Below are 19,838 nucleotides of genomic sequence, written 5' to 3'. Positions count from 1 at the left end.
GTGTATGTCAGTATGTAGTGTCTCTACTTTAAAGAGTCCTCTCCTGCTGATGTTCAGGTGTATATCAGTATGTAGTGTCCCTACTTTAAAGAGTCCTCTCCTGCTAATGTTCAGGTGTATATCAGTATGTAGTGTCTCTACTTTAAAGAGTCCTCTCCTGCTGATGTTCAGGTGTATATCAGTATGTAGTGTCTCTACTTTAAAGAGTCCTCTCCTGCTGATGTTCAGGTGTATATCAGTATGTAGTGTCTCTACTTTAAAGAGTCCTCTCCTGCTAATGTTCAGGTGTATATCAGTATGTAGTGTCTCTACTTTAAAGAGTCCTCTCCTGCTGATGTTCAGGTGTATATCAGTATGTAGTGTCTCTACTTTAAAGAGTCCTCTCCTGCTGATGTTCAGGTGTATATCAGTATGTAGTGTCTCTACTTTAAAGAGTCCTCTCCTGCTGATGTTCAGGTGTATATCAGTATGTAGTGTCCCTACTTTAAAGAGTCCTCTCCTGCTGATGTTCAGGTGTATATCAGTATGTAGTGTCTCTACTTTAAAGAGTCCTCTCCTGCTAATGTTCAGGTGTATATCAGTATGTAGTGTCTCTACTTTAAAGAGTCCTCTCCTGCTGATGTTCAGGTGTATATCAGTCTGTAGTGTCTCTACTTTAAAGAGTCCTCTCCTGCTGATGTTCAGATGTATATCAGTATGTAGTGTCTCTACTTTAAAGAGTCCTCTCCTGCTGATGTTCAGGTGTATATCAGTATGTAATGTCTCTACTTTAAAGAGTCCTCTCCTGCTGATGTTCAGGTGTATATCAGTATTTAGTGTCTCTACTTTAAAGAGTCCTCTCCTGCTACAGCACCTCTTTCCCCCCTCTGTCTGAAACCAGAGCCCAGTCTGCTCTGATTGGTTAGCTGGCCAGCTCTGTTGTGATTGGTCAACCACTAAGAGATGTCCCGCCCCTTAGCCTATCACGTACAATGTGTTGGAGCGCAAGCCAATAGAAGAGCGAGTGTTATATAGTGATGTCAGTATGTTATTGAAGTAAACAAAGGAGTCCAAAGGAGGCGTATCAGCCAAGGGAACACAGGGAATTAAAGCCTTTGCAAACTATTAACATGCACAATAACCGATATAACAAACTACAGGAAAGGGAGCATAATAGATCTCTTCACAGTTCTCATTCACCAACCTGCGGTCCTCCCAAAGTGTTCCTCTGGTCGGGGATCTCACAGCTGCTCACCACCGTCTGCAGAGAGTGAGGGTCGAACATGTCGCTCTGCTCCGGGATGTTCGACGGGACAGAAAGCTCCGATCCAACTGAACCGCTCTGAGACAGCAACGAGTCTTCTCTCGTCTTTTCCAGTTTATCCATTAAAGACTGGGTCACTTCTACACACTCGTATCCGAGAGGCACCGTCCTAATCTCTTCTTCTTCTTCTTCTTCTTCTCCGTCTTGCCTCAGATGCTCCGCCTCCTCGTCCGATGGAAACTCTTCAGCAGGGGAGCCTGGATGTTGCTCCATCTCCCACACAGGCTGTCCTGTTAGTGGAACATCCCCACCGCAGGCCTCTCCTCCGGGCTGCTGGTCAACAGATGCAGCCTCTTCTATCGGGCTCATGGGTGTCTGTTGTCCTTCAGAAACATTTTCTCTCACATCTACAGAAAAACAGATACATAATAAAACATGTTCAGCATTTCCCAGCTACTCCAAGGTTCAAGGCTTTTATTGTCATGTGTACCTACACTGAACAAAAAATATAAACGCAACACTTTTGTTTTTGCTCCCATTTTTCATGAGATGAACTCAAAGATCTAAAACATTTTCTACACAAAATAAACATTTCTCTCAAATATTGTTCACAAATCTGAAAAAATCTGTGATAGTGAGCACTTCTCCTTTGCCGAGATAATCCATCCCACCTCACAGGTGTGGCATATCCAGATGCTGATTAGACAGCATGATTATTGCACAGGTGTGCCTTAGGCTGGCCACAATAAAAGGCCACTCTGAAACATGCATTTTTGCTTTATTGGGGGGGTCTGGGGGGGTCCGAAAACCAGTCAGGTTTAACCCTAACCCTAACCCTAACATGTCAGTGGCATGTTCAGAGTGGCCTTTTATTGTGGCCAGCCTAAGGCACACCTGTGCAATAATAACGTCTTATTTCATATTGAATTACCCAAAACATGCTATATTGGATTTGAATCGTTATCGACTGAACATGCTTCACCTTTAAACTGTTTGTGAGCGTCTTTTTTTCTCTTCGTGCTCACAGCTTCTTTAGCCACCACCACGTCTGTTTTTTCCGCCCTCTCTTCCTCCTCCTCCTCCTCCTCCTCCTCCTCCTCTTCCATCACTACCTCCTCCTCAGGTTCAGAGTCACTGGCCTCCCTCGGTGGGGAGAACAGGTATTGCACAAAGGAGTGGTTGGAGTCGCACTGCCAGATAGCGGCGGTGGAGAAGTTGATCTGAGGCTCCAGGGCTCTGAGCTGGGGCTCGTGAGGGCAGGAGCGGCAGTGATCCTGGTACCAGCTGACCAGGCTCTGGAGGCTGGACACCCGGTCCTTCCTGCCTGGGAAACAACAACAAGTGATCATTGTTAATAATATTGTCGATTAAAGTCTTTTTTTTCCCACATATTTGTTTGCATTAAAAATAACTTGCATTATTTTCTTTTTTATTTAATTTTTAACTAGCGCCTGTTTCGGATTTGTAAGCATACCTATCTGTACCGACTACCCAGGGAGAGGTCAGAGAATTTAAATGAATGTCTGTATTTATTTATAATTTGCCAAGACTTAGATGGAAAGGGGTAATGTATGTATGTGCAGGGCCGCCACTTGCGGACAGGCAAGGCAGGCAACTGCTTGGGGCCCCCAAAGAAGGTAGATTAAGAAAGTCCAGAGCAACAGCAACATGAAACACCCTTTAATTTACTGCAACGACATGTCGGGGAAACCCCCTCAAGGCGGCCCCATGAATAGCGCGCCGTAAAATACTGCTTCTTTTCTTAAATTTCGTTGCAAAGCTGATTCGAGGGGCCCCCAGTGAATGTTTGCCAAGGGCCCCCACAGACTCTCGAATCGGCACTGTGTGTGTGTGTGTGTGTGTGTGTGTGTGTGTGTGTGTGTGTGTGTGTGTGTGTGTGTGTGTGTGTGTGTGTGTGTATGTGAGCAATAACGTGTAGATTTGAGTGGACTGTAAACTGAGGCGGGTGTGATTTTTAATTACATCCCCATATATGTTATATATTTGTGGAATAAATAAAAAGTTATAAAAAAAGAAAATAATAACTTGCATGAAATGCAATTTGAAATGGATTCAAAATATCCCCATCCGTCAACTTACCTTTTTTCTGTTTTATTGAGACTTCTGGAGCAATCTTCTTCCTGTAATGCAATGAAATGGACAGTGAGTGGTCAGATTAAGCAGAGATAGAGTTCTTCCTTATAAAGTTGATACACAACCATAATGACAAACAATAATTACTTTGATTTGATTTGATCTAATCTAATCTATAAAAAAAAAAAGACTTGCATGGTCTGGTTGGGTCAAGCAGGATAACAAATTATGAAGTTGAAGAACAAACAAAAAAGCAAACAACATTAGGCTGACAGAAAATAAGGAAAAGTCACTAATATTATAGCAGACCATATTAATCAAGGCAAGGCAAGTTTATTTATATAGCACTTTTCAACACAAGGCAATTCAAAGTGCTTAACAAAAATGAAAGATATTAAGAGCATAAAACACATTAGAAACATTAAAAAGCAAAGATAATAAAACATGAATAACACAGGTACATGAATAAAAAGGTGTGAATATATAAATTAAAAGCACCTGCAAAATGAAAAGTCTTCAGCCTGGATTTAAAAGTAGTGAGAGTTGCAGCGAACCTGCAGGTTTCTGGTAGTTTGATCCAGATATTGGACAATACCCCCAACCAAATTCTCACAATCCTCTACTAACCTTTTTATGAATGAAGGCATGCATGGTCTGGTTAAGTAACATTAGCATATATAAACAGTGTCTGTGCTCACCCGCAGTATTCCTGTTGGTACTTCTCTCCATAAGTGTTGTTGAGCAGGATCAGATACTCTGCCAGACCAGCATCACTCAGGCTGGTTCTCCTCCTCACTTCACTCCACAGCTTGTGCGACTCTCCCAGGTAAACCCGCCGGATATCGTACTTCTTCCGGGACTCCAGGCGCCTCTGAGCCCGGTCTGAGTCCGTGAGTCTGGGTCTTCCTCTGCATCGTCTCAAAACCTCTTTATCCTCCTGATCCCCGGCCGGATCCGAGTCCAGAGCAACCTCCAACTCCACTGGGTTACGCGCCATCTTGGCAACAACAGCTGATGTTGTGATTCTACGGTGTCTCGGAAGCTGTCAGATTTAACCGGAAACCCTTACCATGAGAAAACTGGGGAGGCTGCTTTCTGTTTTTATGGCCCCAAACGGCTCCCATTTGATCTTAGAACAGCAACCTCAATTGGAATTTTTTTAAGTAAATTAAAGACTTATCTTTTTAATTAGGCTTATAATTTGGGGCATGATGTTAACTTTAAACACAAGGGAAATACTATTGTGTACATGGAGCGGAACGTTACGGTGAACGAAGCCTTTCCACACGGACCTGAGCAGCGTGAACACCGGTGTGCAACATGAAAACAGACGCGGGAAACGCTACACATCTTCAAGAAAAGTGTATCTTTTTTTTATTATAATGTTTCTTAAGTTATATGAGCAGGTTTTGGTGAATTCATAACCAAGTAGTAGGTGACAATGCAACCTCTCTAAAAACCAACGAAAAGAAGAAAATACAAATAAAGTAGAGATCGAAGAATAAGGAAAATATAAGTCCTCTTTATACATCACCGGTACCGTCTCAGTCATCATGGCGGACATATTAACGAGTGTTTTTAGGACTTTTATGTCTCAAACTAACAAGGATGTAACGGTGGTTCCACATTCAGCTTGTAGTGCTCTGTTGCCAGGAGACAGCTCCGTCAGCAGCTCGGTGCTGTTGCTAGGAGACAGCTCCATCAGCCGCTCGTTGCTGCTGCTGTCTGCGGTGATGGCGGCCTCTGAGCTGGGGGTGAGGGTCGTGTTCTTCACCCAGACTCAGATCCAGAGCCTCCCGGTGTCTCTGCAGAAATGTATGCCCAGCCCAGAGAGTCTCAAGGTACACACAGTGGGGGGGATGTAGTTGGTAATAGTTAATAGATTTGTTTTTAATCCAACAAATCTGTAACTAATATAATCTGCGAATATTTGTAATAATATGTGTATTGTTTCTTTCTTTTTTCTTCTGTGTTTTTATGGAATAATACATAACTATAAAAAGTGTAAAAAATAAGCTACGTCAAATTATTCTACCATTTTCAAATTATTCCACCATTTTCCTGTCAATCACATTCCTGAGCATCTACAGTCATTCATTCAGCTTCTCTGTCTGTTTTTATTTTGAACAGAAAATCAAGTTTTCCTATCCCAGGACGTTGGGGGATCTGCTGCAGCAGGTGGCCGGCCTCCACGAGTCCCAGAACACGTCTCCCACCCCCCCGTCTCTCATCATCGTGGACAGACTGGAGGGCTTCCTGGGGGGAAACCACAGTGAGGATCAGAGCAGCGCTGCACATCTGTCAGCGCTGCTCTGCGACACTTCCTCCTTCCTCACACACATCCTGAAACAGCGCTCCCCTTCCTCCGCCCCCTGCCGCCTCATCGCCTCTTTCAGGTCTGTCGAAATCAATCCCAAATCTAGGAACAGAGCTACTTCATCCTCAGAGGATAGAGAGGCGAAGTCCCGCCCATCTACTTCCGGTCCATGGGACCTTATTTCTAAAAAAGTATGTATCGAAGTCAATGGAGACAGAAATATTATCTTTGGATCCCGTTTTGTGCCATGAAATACACATATGATGTTTGTCAATCTTAAAAAATCATTTCCATGTCAAAAAAGTCACAGTTTGTCGTAAAACTGTTGAAATATAAGACTATTAAAAATATGCAACTAGAAAGACTACAAATCCCAGAATCCCGGTCCCGCATGCTGGCTCTTACGGAACCGACTAACTCCCCTTGTGTGTATGCACAGCTCTCAACATGCCCAGACTTGGAGTGATTTTCACCTCTTTTAATACTTTTCGCCTCATTCTGAAAGAAAGAAGTGAAATGTGCCAACGTGACGGCCGTCTTGGTGTGTGGTGCGAGATGGGAGATGTAGTTCATTGAGCGCTTTCACACAAAACAAAAAGTGTTACTTCACAGTTTTACGACCTTTTTTTTTTTTTTTGACTTGCAAAATTATCTTTTAAATTGACAAACATCGTATGTGTAATTCGTGGCACAATTCAAACGGGATCCAAAGATAATCTTTCTCTCTCCATTGACTTCAATACATACTTTTTTCGAAATAAGGTACCATGGAGGTCCCCTGGAAAGGGAGGGACTTCGCCTCTCTGTAGAGAAGTTCTGCACCCCGAACACAGCTTACTGTCACACTATATAGGAGAGAAGAGCCAACTGGTCTCACCCTTAAATTCCCTTAGGCATCATCGAAACATCCCCACCATTAAACCATAAAACCCCCCCGTCCTTAACCATTTGCATATCCCCCTTTTTACACTTCCTTTTACCCTCCTTAACATATGTTTCTGTTAAACAAATACAAGACAAAAAATACAATTCAACAGTGTAAAAGGCAATCAGAGTATAAGACTATATGTTTTAAATGATTATATGATAATTTGACACAACAGAAATCAGCTGCTGTCTAGAGAAAATGATGAAATATGCAAAGAATCACAATATCGATATAAGATCTTTTCTTTTATTGCTTGCAAGCATGACGACTCCTTCTGAGCAGAGGTGGGAAGTAGTGGAGTACAAATACTTTGTTACTGTACTTAAGTACATTTTTCTGGTATCAGTACTTTACTCCACTACTTATTTTTCTGACGACTTTTTACTTTTACTTCTTACATGTTGAACCCAAATACCTGAACTTTCTACTTCTTACATGTTGAACCCAAATACCTGTACTTTCTACTTCTTACATGTTGAACACAAATACCTGTACTTTCTACTTCTTACATGTTGAACACAAATACCTGTACTTTCTACTTCTTACATGTTGAACACAAATACCTGTACTTTCTACTTCTCACATGTTGAACACAAATACCTGTACTTTCTACTTCTTACATGTTGAACACAAATACCTGTACTTTCTACTTCTCACATGTTGAACTCAAATACCTGTACTTTCTACTTCTTACATGTTGAACACAAATACCTGTACTTTCTACTTCTTACATGTTGAACACAAATACCTGTACTTTCTACTTCTTACATGTTGAACTCAAATACCTGTACTTTCTACTTCTCACATGTTGAACACAAATACCTGTACTTTCTACTTCTCACATGTTGAACACAAATACCTGTACTTTCTACTTCTCACATGTTGAACACAAATACCTGTACTTTCTACTTCTTACATGTTGAACACAAATACCTGTACTTTCTACTTCTCACATGTTGAACACAAATACCTGTACTTTCTACTTCTCACATGTTGAACACAAATACCTGTACTTTCTACTTCTTACATGTTGAACACAAATACCTGTACTTTCTACTTCTCACATGTTGAACACAAATACCTGTACTTTCTACTTCTTACATGTTGAACACAAATACCTGTACTTTCTACTTCTTACATGTTGAACACAAATACCTGTACTTTCTACTTCTTACATGTTGAACACAAATACTTGTACTTTCTACTTCTCACATTTTCCAAACAGGCTGGTTCCTTTAGTCTGAATGTGTGTTTGGTGGCGTGATCATTATTATTCAGAGTCATTGCGTGCCTATTGATTTGAACACGATCCGTGTATCCATCATTTCCTGGTCTTCTCTAAAGAAGAGGGACCAATGAAAACTCACACCCTACAAAGAACAGATAACAGATACCCCCCCCCTGGAGCACATGTTAATGCCATTCCCAGGACACCACTTATATTTCATTAGGATTACACTGCATTAAGCTTTAATAGCATAATTGCCATAACAGGTCGGACGTGGACTCTGAGCACGCCGGCGGGGAATCCTCCGCCCCGGATCCCATCCTGGACGTTCTTGATCGGTATTTCCAGATGCGCTGTACTCTGGATCGGGACCGGAGCTACGAGGCTGCAGCAGCCGGACTGAAGGAGCTGTGGAACGTTTACCTTTCTGCCACCGGCATCACAGAAGACGCCTGTACCAAAGAGAGAGAGGATAGACCTAAAGAGTGGAAGCTGTCAATCTCCCCTGATGGTTCAATGGAGTTTAAAATGGCCTAAACATATTTGTATCAAAGACTGTTGCATTGTGGGAGATGTTGAAAATTGGTTCGTTCACTCAGCGATGTTTTTTCTGTGAAAGTGTTCATTATTTTAGCTCCTCAGGCCTTACATGTTGCAGTGAACATGAGATGTATAGAACAAAGCCTTAGTTACCATAACATCATTATTATATTATATTTCGTGCACTGAATGACTTACACTTGTTATGTTACTATTTATGTTTTTTGTTTCATTCTATAATGGAGAAACTGTCAAGAAACTTAATTCCTACCAAAATAAATAAAGTATTCTGATTATTCACTTCTTGTTTTATGTGAGTTTTCTTTCCTTTTTGTGTCATACGACCCTCTGACTTTTGTTTTTAAAAGAATGAAGGAGTCGGCAATGATTTAATGTTTTTATATTCTTTTATAGAAGCATTTAGAAAAAAGAAAAAAAAAGCAAAGAAGCCTGAAATGTTTTGCATAGAAGCAGAAACTGTACATGCTCTGCTCTTTAGATGGCAGCATTGACCTAAACACAACTTCAACTCCACAAGAAACACACATCTACAGTCACATGAGAACACATAAGTACAGTAGTACTCGTTTGACTTCATTTTATCCAGAAAAATAAACATTTCAATATTATTTACACATACAGTTTCTTTCCATTTGGTAATGCCATTGAAATAAAAGATGTGGGAGAAAACAATTATGAATATTGTTTTGTGAATTGTATTTGTAGGTGGTTAAGGCAAACAATAGAACAGCTGTTAAGGTCAGAAAATGGCGTTACTTATACTTTAATGCAGCCTTTTAAAACCTGGAAAAAAGCCACTACTGCCATACTTTGATAACCAAAATACTAAGACGATATCTAACGATGTTTAATTTTCATTTTGGGGCTATTTAAAAACATACTGCTACCAATATATTCTATATTTTGTCAACATATCGGAACCAACATTACTCTTAGTTTTCATGATGCAGAATTTCCTGTCCGTTAAACTCAAGCCCATAGAGTGCCACAGTGACGCGTCCTGAAGGTCTGTGGTTGACAGAGACAGATCACGTCGCGGCCCGGCTAAAGTAACTGGATGGCCTACCTGCCTGTCAGCCTTCCATCTCGTGCACACATTTATCTCGTGCCCTCATTGGTCATGTGCGCGTTCGTGTGTGTTGGAGGAGGGGCTCTGTGAGGAAGTGGCCGATTTTTTCCGGTTGTGTATTTTCAAATTCTAGCGCACTCGAGCTGGTTTCTCCAAAATTACCTACCCCACCTTTAATCTTTAAAATCACAAGAGTTCACAGATATATTGTTTCATGTGCTTCTATAAGCTCTACTTTATAATGACCTCAAACAGCTGGGCACAGTCATTTGCAGCAAAAGTTCAACAGGTGAATGATAGATTGATCGGGGACTATTTTCAGCAGTGCATTAATAATAATTTGATGCTGCCTTTGGTCATACTGACTTAAGACATTAACCTAAAATTCACTTAAAATAAACCACAGTTCCCTAGTTCACGGCATCGGTTGAGTAATTAGTGTCATTAGTTTTAAAAATAATGGCAATACCAGGCTGTCAGTCTAACACTTAAGTCGGAATTTAAATATTTTAACATTTACTTTATGGTGGTTACCTGCAAACATGACTTCCCATGCTTCGCTTTGCATGTAGTGCTTATAAGCAATTGTTAGCATGTTAACACTTTATTATGATGGCAAAAACAAACAATGTGAACATTATACCGGCTAAACTTAAGCGCGTTAACACTGCTGCTGTAAGCTAACATTTAGCAAAAAACAATATGCTTGAAAAGTACTCTTAGCTGCAATATGAATAAACCACTATGGAAACACGCCTCCATTCTGCTCTGATCTACAGGAATGGATACTTACAGATCAGCATGCAGATCTTTGCACTGAATATCAGTATTTGGTGTTCACCACAGCTGTGTTTTGGATAAAGTTTGAGTGAAGTATGAACATCCGGCGGGCTCTTCCTCCTGAGTCCTTTAGCGTACACTTCGGTATCAGTCTGCTCCCAATGTCTTGGTACACCTTTCATAACAGTCCATGACAGGTTCTCTAACTTTGGATGCATATCGGAAAACCCTTCATCAAGTCAGATTTAAAGGTCCCCTATTATCCTTTTTTTCATCAATATATTATAGGTCTCGGATACAAAACATGTCTCGGAAGTACGGCTGCTCAATTAATCGTATTTTAATCGCAATTACGATTTTTTTTTTTTCCTGTTGAATTATACTTACAGTTCAGGGTAATCAACTGTTAAAAACATACTGATGAGTGATGACATTTTTTTTTCTCCAATAAATTGATGTTTTCAAAGTAAATGGATAATCGTGGGGTGGGGGGGTTACCCTGGTTGCCGATTGGCTAATGGTAACACAAGCCAAAAAATCGTTATGACATCACAAGGTGGCCAAAATCAGAAAAACAGGTTTTTATAGAAATGGATCAGGACAAAAAGTGAGCGAATCTTTGTTCCTGAAACTTTCAGAGTCTCTTTACACAGAGGGGACACATGTTGATGTAGAAGAGACATGAACAAGTGGACTTTGTATAATAGGTGACCTTTAAGACTCAGTTAATGTGTAGGCCGTCCATCTTTCAGCCGTCATCGTGGATGTGGTGATGACTCGGCAGGAAGGGACTTCTAAAAGCCGGGATCTCGTTTTTGTAATCATTGGAGTAGATGACAGCTTTTCCAAAGTCCTCCACTCTGCTCATGGTGCTATAATCCATAGAAATCCCAGAGTCTGCTACCGCCATGTAGGTGTACCCCGGGCCTTTTGTCATCCAGGCGTGGTTTGGGTACTCAAAGCTGGACTGTGATGAAAGTCGACCCGAATTGGAGCTCTGCGGCACGGATCCCAGGTCGGAGTGAGATTCATACGACGCCGTTTTTCTGGAGGCAAAAAGCACCTCGAGGGGCAACGTCTCCTCCAGAACGTCATCCAGTTCGTCTATGTTTTGGTTTTTTGCACTCAGGGTAACGTAGGTGTCCTGGGACTCCAGTAGGTAGGACTGGGAGCAGGGAACTTGGTTCTGGTTGAGCGCCCTTATGCGGTCTATCAGCCAGAGGTTGTGTGGTGTCGCTGTCCTTTGCTCTGACAGAACTGGATCACCTCTGTCCATCAACTCTCTGTCCTCCGGCTCCGTCTTCACGTCGTCGTCTTCTTTCCTGACTGAGGGCAAAGCTCTAAAGGCTTTGGGTGGCAGAGGCGGGAAGGGCAGTGATGGTCGTGGGCTGAGTTCAGACAGGACTTCCAGAGGAGAAGGGCATTCCTCTGAGTAGAAGAAAGCTGGAGTCAACCTTATGCCTCTGTTGGTCTGCCCTAACCACTCCTGTACAAAAACAACAATGAAGTGATCAGGAAAGATCATAGAGAAAGGACTGGCAGTTTTCAGACAAGAAGAAAGTACTGTCCCAAATATTCCCAAAACATGACCCAATGCAAGCTGTGGTAATGGTATGAACATGTATGGTATGGAAATGGTCTCCTAAGTGGTGTGGTCTAAAGTATTTCTATTTTCTTTTGCTTATAAAAATACATTTATAAAGCTGACATTCATTTGAAAAATAAGTTAGCTCGGGCATTGTTTGAAATGTAACAGTTTTTAGGAGACAGTTTGGTTAGATTCATAACGTCAACAAAGCAACAGTTGCTAGATCTTGCGACTGTGTTGCTGTGACAGAGATAGATTTTGAATAAGGTCAATTCTTTCCTTATATATCCTTCTAAAAAATGACATTCTAATGCAAGAATGTTGGAAGGTATGTGTCTTCTGGAAAATGGGTCAAATATAAACGTTGGGGACAAGAATCCGTCAATCGTCCTGGTTCACATTTGCATCTAAGATTGAGTGAATAGAGAAAGGAAACTAGTCTCCTAAAGGGGCGGCTCAGTGGCAAAACCACGTGACACAGATACAGAAAACGGACTCTCGCTATCTCCCTTTGCTAGACTTTCTCTGGTGACACCATGAGGTTGGCATTTGTGGTATGGAGTGAACTGTCTTGACGACCATTGGATGGACTGGCATGGCAATCAGTACTGTCTAATGTTTCTGTTTTTTAAATTAATTACTAAACAAGGTTTGCTCACAACATTTTCCCAACTTAACTTGCTAGTATTTGAATTGTAAGCCTGCTGACGGTAGCATTTAGCATACAGCAGCCTTGATGTTAGTGCAGCCTCACAGAGCTGCTACCATGGGTGTAAACGTGTATTGTTCTTACCTGAAAGTCTCCTCCATAAACACTGAAAAGGCCTTTGAACTTGCTGTCAGGAGTTGGAATAGTCGGCCAAACCTTCTTGACGACAAACCTGAAACGAGCACAGAAGCAAAACACTATTACTCTACATGTCTTTTTGAGATAATCATTACTTTAGGAAGCAACCAATTTATCTGTGGCTTGAATATAAGCCTTGTGTTGCTGGTTATCTGACCTTCGATGGGACAGGAGCATGGTGAGAGACAGCACAACGAGGATGAAGGAGATGATGAGAGTCAGCGACATGATGAGGAGGTCGAGTTCTGGAGGAGGAACAACAGTCATTGCTTTGGGAACAAACTAAGCAAGAACAATAAAACCAACGCGTCTATGTATAGCCAAAATACCTCCATGAGTATCTGACACATTTCTTTATTGCTCACCTGCCGGCAGTGTTTCCATGAACACCGGGTCGCTCCAGGCGCTCCAGTAGCCGTTGTAGCTGATCCCGTCGAGCTTCACTCTGACTCTTATCTTGTACATTTGGCCCGGCTGCAGGCCTCTCAGGATCAACTCTGAGCTGGCTCCAACCACCTCAACCTGGAAAACATTCCTCAATTCATCAATACAGATCCTAATGTTTACCTAGTAGACAAGAAAACCTGCTGCTAAAAGTTTTATTCAACTTTTATATATCCATGTAGACTGCTCCCCTTTTCACTGGGGTAAGGTTTGTTTTAGAGCAGGGGTGTCAAACTCAATTTCATCACGGGCCACATTAATATTATGGTTGCACTCAAAGGGCCGGTTGTAACAATATAAATATACTTATATAAATATATTATATATATATATAATGTATTATATTACATTATTGCCTCTGAATTGGATTATTGTCGGATAGGATAATAACTTACGTCTGAAAAGCAGAAGTCCAGGGCAAATAATTGCAAGTGTCTTCAGTGCGCATGTCACAAAACGAGATGCATTGTGGGACATGTAGTTTATGGGAAACCTGCTTCTGTAAAGTGGCATGTAACCGTATAATAAACACATTATATTCTTTGAAAGCTCTTGCGGGGCCGCATGAAATGAAGTCGCGGGCCAGATTTGGCCCCCGTGCCTTGAGTTTGACACCCCTGTTTTAGAGGTATCCAAATAGAAGTCTGATCAAAGACCGTGGAAATCAGCATTTTAAGGGAGATTGGTGTGAATTGATGGGTTAAACCAACATTTTACTAAAGAGGCCAATATTTGTGTCTCGTGTGAAACAAAAAGTCAAATGTTGATATATTTTAACCTACCTATGTAGCTTAAGCTAGCGTATAAAAAAGATACCTAGTTTAAGCCAAACCATGATCTTTAACTGTCTTAACCTCATCAAGTTATTTCAGCCACAAAAATAATGTTTTGTTTCACAATGTGTTTAAAACTATGAGCGTAATCCGTAAGAAAATACGTTTTCTCCAACATGTAAATGCAGTTTAGTTGTTGAGGAACTTCACTTTTAGGTTTGATAAGTAGAGTCATGTATAAGATAGTGATCCTACCTGCCCCATGTTGCTGTCCACTGTAGTGTAGATGACTTCATAAATCATGCTGTCGTCCATGTACTTTAGAGCAGGAGGAACCCAGCTGAGGTTGAGCTGGAGCGGCTGAGCCGTCCTGCTCACCGTCACGTTAGCCGGAGGATCCAGAATAACTGAAGAGAGGAGGTAGATGGTTAGGGAGGAGATCAAGAGGGGTTGAGGAAAGATTATTCTTCACCAAAAGTCTGAAACACAGCGACTGGTGACTATGGAGGAAGGCCTGAGAGACGAGCTCTCAGTTTTGGTGACTTTCGTGCCAGCTTAACTAGCCGAACATCTATCAACGTTTGGAGCTAGAGCTAGCTACTTGCATGGAAAAATACAAAGGCTAAATTACTGTTTTGCATTTGGTACAACTAGTTCCTGAACACTGTCCGATATCCAAGAGGGGGAGTTACACAGTCACAAGATGGAGGAATGCCGGCTCTTGTAGGTAATCAATCAAAGAATTCTGACTTTTTCTCAAAATTCTGGGGGGGAAAATTTTGGTTGTTTTTCTCAAAATCTCAAAATTCTGACTTTTTCTCAAAATTCTGACTTTTTCTCAAAATTCTGACTTTTTCTCAAAATTCTGGCTTTTTCTTAAAATTTCTCACAAAATTCTGACTTTTTCCCAAAATCTCAAAAATGCTGACTTTCTCTCAAAATGCTCTCAGTCACAAGATGGAGGAATAGAAAGCAGTATTCAATGTTTACTTCAGATTAGCTCCACGTCAGAAATGATCATGCTTGTCATATGTCTCTCTCCATAGAGGCTGAATCATCATGTTAATCACATAGCTATCATATGCCTCAAACAGTCCTGATGCTCTTCTAGGTAATCACACATCCTGTCATGTTCACAGCTACAGTTGATACCTTTGTTATCATGTGACTCTCATATTGGAAGAGGACATTCAGTATTTTCCCAACAGAAACCCTTGCTGGTTTCTTACTTACCAGAGCTTCAAAAGGGTTAAAACTGGACTTTTTAGGGATATTTTTCGAGGAAATAAAAATGAATGTTGATTATTATTCTTGTGCAAACCTAGATTTGACGGCTTGGATTGCAGTAAAACAAACTTACAGACGAGCTCGATGAGGAGGCTGCGATTGTGGATCAGTCTTCCCTCTCGATGAACCTCGATGTCCGTTTGGACGAACATCTGCGTTTGGTTCAGATGGCAGAAGAATAGCCTCTTCCCCCCCGCTGCAGGGAGCATCTTCAGTGGACACCTGCTGCTGTTTTCATTCCTGAGAGCGAGACAGAAAAAAACCTGGGTTCAGAGAGAGCAGTTGTTTGGAAGAAGCACTTTTCTGAATTGGCTAAAGTGTTATGTCTCTAGAAGCAGTGGCGGTTCTAGAGTCTGTGGGGGCTCTGGGCAAACATTCACTGGGGGCCCCTCGAACCAGCTTTTCATCACCACGCACAGCCGACAGCTAAATATGTTTAATTGGTTACTTATTTGCTGCAAACAATACAAATAAAGAGAAAGTAAAAAAGACATCTTAAAAATAGGAAAAAATCATTATGCCGAATTAGCAGTGGCGGCGCCAGAGTATTTTTGTTGGGTAATCTATGGTAGGGCTAACCCATACGGTGGTGGGGCTCAATTCAGTATTTGCAATGTAATTACATACACGCTATATCGCCCCCCTTGACAGTGAAACGCCACGCGTGAAGTTTAGATTATTTCCCTGTCTCAATCAAAATTCAACTGTATGAAATAAAAAGGCACATTTGTCTTGTAGTAAATAAAAAGGGCGACCTGGAGCCAATCCTGCAATTTCCCCACAGGTGAAAGAGTTGACATGCTGAAAACCCAACCCCTGCAGGGGGTCTGGGGGGATTCTCCCCCAGGAGATTTTTTGAAATACTAACATAAAATACACATTCTGGTACTCTCTGGAGAAGAAAAATAAATACATCTATTACTGCACATTAAAAAAAATGAATGCCATTTGTTTATTGTTACTTTGTTCTGAAAGCTGAACCTGCTGCTCCTCACAGAGAGAAGAGGGAAGAGGCTGTGAATGACTTTACATTGTGGATAAGGGTGGATAGCCCCCATTGTTCTGTGTGTCAAAATGAAAGACAGCCCACACACCTATCAATCATCAAACCGTGGGGTCTTATTTCATTACGTGTTGATAGAAATCAACACGTAATGGTGTATCGATGTATATAGAGATGTACTACCGCAAAAGTATTCTCCGTCAGGACTTCCTGCAACAACACCACGACCTTATCTTGATTCTGATTGGTCAGAAGACATTATCAAAGATGTTCTATTGAGAAGACGATCACTACGTGAAGTTTTTAAAACCGTTTCTGGTCTTCGGTATTTCCAGACAAGTGGCTACTGAAATCAATTTTACTAACTGCCGACTGTGCAATTTACTCCGCGCGAGTTGGCGGACTTTCTTTTGCTTACTTTAACATCATTGTTCATGGTGGGGCTAAGCCATTTATTTCTTGGTATGACTGTAACCTCATTCGCAGTAGTTTGTATGTATCTAGACTGAGATATTGACCTTTTAGAAAAGGTGCTCAAATTAGTCTGTTTTTAATCCTTAAATTACATTTTCAATCCCTAATTTGATAACCCATACATTATGTAATGTGTAACCAATTGGTTTGCATTAAAAATAAAGTAGAAACACCGGCTTGGACCTACAGTGTGATGACCATATTGGACACCACATGGTTTGATATTATACTGATTGTGGCTTACTGGTAGGTGTATGTGAAGGAGTACTGATCCAGAGAGCCGGACAGCTCCTCGTCTTCCTCCCAGAAACACGTGAAGTCCTTCCTGGTCTGAGCGAAGCACTTTGGGTTTTCTGGCTCCTCTCTCAGAAGTATAGACACTGAGGAGGTGAGAGGCAACAGAATCCAAAAGTGTGTTTACATCTCATTGTAGTCATAGAAATACAATCCACCTTTACAGTACATGTTATATGTCATACTGTAAACGTTTGAATTTTACTTTAGATATGTTGTAGATATTTGTATAGCAGGCCTATTCTTTACATATTAGAAGGTTTGTGTTTGGCACCAGAACAGCAAAACAAATCCTTTTCATTTGAACCCTACTTTCAAGATTTCAATTTCAAGATTTCAATGCTTTAATGTCATATGGCAATGCAAAACTTAAGTCACAACTTGACGATAAACTCATTTCTTATGGTAATAACACATTTTGAAAGAATGAGATCATCTGTTGTTTTTAGTCTACACAATATTCCCAATTATTCTACTTTAAAAGTTGCTGTTTAATTGTTACGACAATGCAGAAAAAGTTGTTATCTTACCTTTCTTTCCGTGATTTCGTGCACCCTGGTCGATGGAAGCTTTTCCCATGGCGCAGAAGATCACGTGAAGAGCCAGCAACCGGCTCAGGTGATCGCATATCATTCTTTTGTCTTCTCTGACAACAGAAAGACTTTGTCCTTCTGTTGTCCTCCGCTTGCATAACTAGAAAACAACCTGCTTCTTACTCGTGTCCTGCAGCTCTCTCAGGGGGGAGGTTTGTTTTTTAGTCTAGATAGCATGGATAGCGCAGCACAGTTACGCGCCTGTTTGAGAGAGATAAGGTGTGTAGTACTGAGATGTTTACGTTCTCTAAAAGTCAGTGAAGAAGAGGGTGGAGCGAGGGAACACGATTTACTCTCCTGTTGATGTGCGGGAATCAGGCCCTCATCGATGTTTACGAGTTGTGTTTGTTGTTGTTGTTGTTGTTGTTGTTGTTGTTGTTGTTGCTTTGGAGAGAGAGGAAGTGGGCGAGGGCGTGCGTAAAAGCGCAAACCGGAGAAAGCTGGGTGGATGGAGAGATTGATAAATGGATCAATGGATGGATAACAAAAATTAAAAAATATTTGATGGCTACCTGTATGGGTGGGATAGATGGAAACGTGTATAGATGGAGGATAAATGGTTCGATGATGGATGAGGATCTACTGTATGACTAAATGGATATATGGATGGAAAGATAGATGGAGGATAAATGGACGGATGAAAACATTTAAAAGATGCATTGGTGATGGACATGGATCGATTTAGATAGATAGATAGATAGATAGATAGATAGATAGATAGATAGATAGATAGATAGATAGATAGATAGATAGATAGATCGCAGGACACATTGATTAATGAATACAAGGATGGATGGATTTATAAATGGATACCTGGATAAATAGATGGATTGATAATTGATGGATCAATGGATAAATGAATGGACAGAAGTATGGATGGATGGATGGAAGATAAATAGAAGTATGGATGGATAGACAATTCGATGGGAAATGGATAGACGGGTAAATGGATTGATGAATGGAGGTAAAGGTACATGAATGTTTGTGGGCACCTGTCTTCTGGTTGAAGCTGTGATGTGAGGACGTGGACCTGAACCTCTGTCTGGCCTCGAGCCAACCTAATCCCTGCATCTCCTGCAACAACAGAAACTGCAGAGCCCTCACACCGGAGAGAGAACCCAAACGGTTTCTTATCTACTCTCTGCACCCACATGTTTTCTTCGTTTGAGCAGCATTATCAGCGCTGCAGACCCTCCTGTGTTTCTTCACCTCATGATAAGTGGCGCAGGGGGGGCGTAGCAGCCCATCCCCGTTGGTTTATATGCAATTCAGCGCTTTTTTACATGATATGAAAGTGGGGAAGAGAGCCTGATCAAGTGTATTGACATTTAGCTTGTGACATATTTGGACTTATTTACATTCTAGTACAAATCTTTTTAAGCCACTTTAGTGCACATTTAACTCTGAAAGGAATCAAGAGGAAGGAAAGGTAGTTATGTCTTAAAGACTGTGGTGGCAGGAGGAAGGAGATGAGGAAATGTGTTTAGTTGTTGAGGACAACGGCTGTGGTTTCTCTGGTTCTGCAGATACAACGTGTAAAAAAGCCTTGAGCTGATGCTGTGGGGTTAGGAGGTTGTAAATTACACTCTAGATGCTGCCGTCATGTTGTACACTGTGTAACTGATTTGAAACTAAATATAATGATCTGCGAAGACGCTCGACGTTTTGTAATGAATATATTCTTTATTTCTTATACACATTTCAACAATTTATTCTTGTTTAGAAGATTTCTGGCACAATCCAGCAAACACATTTAGAGTTTAAAATAAAGGGATACAATGATGAGATATCCCCTCTTTTAGAAAAGCCGCCAATCAGGGATGCAACACATACATAATAACAGGAGAGAGAAAGATTACACCTCAGACTATTTGTATAAAAGCATCAGTAGTTTTTCAACATGATAGATATCGAGTGGTTAGAAGTTCAGTATCAGAGGAAAGTTGAGCACATTCAGTATTCAAGCAGCAGTCACCGTTAGTGGAGCCATCAAAGATATGATATGCTTTCTTATGCATTTAAACACATTGCACAGCTGTAGTGTTAATGTATCGCACACTCAGCATTCAAAGTTGAACGTGGTGCAGATGAGATGATAATATCAGCTGTCTGTAAACGGTTCAGCAACACACTGGACACACGTGGTCAAATGGCACCTTACATGACAATGAATTAAAAGGAATACCTTGTCCTTAAAATATATATATTGTTTGTATAACAAATACTCACCACGTGTTACTTTGTAATGTTGAAGAATACTCTGTTTTTAAATACCTGCATCCACAGCGAATGGAGAATCTAAATACAGAAAACTG

At 41.1% G+C, this 19,838-nt stretch overlaps 3 protein-coding genes across 3 annotated transcripts; 1 reads left to right on the top strand and 2 right to left on the bottom strand.

Moving 5' to 3' along the window:
* Positions 1-1,024: 1,024 nt before the first annotated feature.
* On the bottom strand, positions 1,025-4,452 carry znf653 (zinc finger protein 653). The gene is made up of 4 exons (XM_079644373.1): positions 4,036-4,452; positions 3,344-3,384; positions 2,226-2,567; positions 1,025-1,650 (listed from the first exon to the last, which is right to left on the bottom strand). The coding sequence occupies exons 1-4, from the start codon at positions 4,332-4,334 to the stop codon at positions 1,172-1,174; spliced, it is 1,161 nt and encodes a 386-aa protein (XP_079500499.1). The 5' UTR covers positions 4,335-4,452; the 3' UTR covers positions 1,025-1,171.
* Positions 4,453-4,645: 193 nt separating this feature from the next.
* Positions 4,646-8,650, top strand: swsap1 (SWIM-type zinc finger 7 associated protein 1). The gene is made up of 3 exons (XM_079644376.1): positions 4,646-5,178; positions 5,468-5,733; positions 8,077-8,650. Exons 1-3 carry the CDS (start codon positions 4,891-4,893, stop codon positions 8,345-8,347), a joined length of 825 nt encoding a protein of 274 aa, XP_079500502.1. The 5' UTR covers positions 4,646-4,890; the 3' UTR covers positions 8,348-8,650.
* An 88-nt stretch (positions 8,651-8,738) lies between these two features.
* Positions 8,739-17,678, bottom strand: epor (erythropoietin receptor). Its single transcript, XM_079644371.1, has 8 exons — positions 17,461-17,678; positions 16,881-17,016; positions 15,233-15,399; positions 14,128-14,279; positions 13,021-13,177; positions 12,813-12,900; positions 12,602-12,689; positions 8,739-11,706 (listed from the first exon to the last, which is right to left on the bottom strand). The coding sequence occupies exons 1-8, from the start codon at positions 17,561-17,563 to the stop codon at positions 10,969-10,971; spliced, it is 1,629 nt and encodes a 542-aa protein (XP_079500497.1). The 5' UTR covers positions 17,564-17,678; the 3' UTR covers positions 8,739-10,968.
* Positions 17,679-19,838: the final 2,160 nt, after the last annotated feature.

This window comes from Notothenia rossii, assembly GCF_949606895.1.
Source record: "Notothenia rossii genome assembly, chromosome: 8".
Lineage (NCBI taxonomy): Eukaryota > Metazoa > Chordata > Actinopteri > Perciformes > Nototheniidae > Notothenia > Notothenia rossii.
The sequence above is the reverse complement of the archived record's forward strand: the minus strand, read 5'-3'. Positions and strand labels throughout refer to the sequence as shown.

Bases quoted from the DNA above. Each gene is read 5' to 3' on its own strand.
- znf653 (XM_079644373.1), bottom strand. From the start codon at position 4,334: ATGGCGCGTAACCCAGTGGAGTTGGAGGTTGCTCTGGACTCGGATCCG. The intron at 2,568-3,343 runs GTAAGTTGACGG...GTTGTTTCCCAG, and splicing joins CTCAATAAAACAGAAAAAAG to GCAGGAAGGACCGGGTGTCC. The intron at 1,651-2,225 runs GTGAAGCATGTT...GTTTTTCTGTAG, and splicing joins CGCTCACAAACAGTTTAAAG to ATGTGAGAGAAAATGTTTCT.
- swsap1 (XM_079644376.1), top strand. From the start codon at position 4,891: ATGGCGGACATATTAACGAGTGTTTTTAGGACTTTTATGTCTCAAACT. The intron at 5,179-5,467 runs GTACACACAGTG...TATTTTGAACAG, and splicing joins CCAGCCCAGAGAGTCTCAAG to AAAATCAAGTTTTCCTATCC. The intron at 5,734-8,076 runs GTCTGTCGAAAT...TTGCCATAACAG, and splicing joins CGCCTCATCGCCTCTTTCAG to GTCGGACGTGGACTCTGAGC.
- epor (XM_079644371.1), bottom strand. From the start codon at position 17,563: ATGATATGCGATCACCTGAGCCGGTTGCTGGCTCTTCACGTGATCTTC. The intron at 17,017-17,460 runs GTAAGATAACAA...TCACCTCCTCAG, and splicing joins ACGAAATCACGGAAAGAAAG to TGTCTATACTTCTGAGAGAG. The intron at 11,707-12,601 runs GTAAGAACAATA...GTTTTTGTACAG, and splicing joins TTTATGGAGGAGACTTTCAG to GAGTGGTTAGGGCAGACCAA.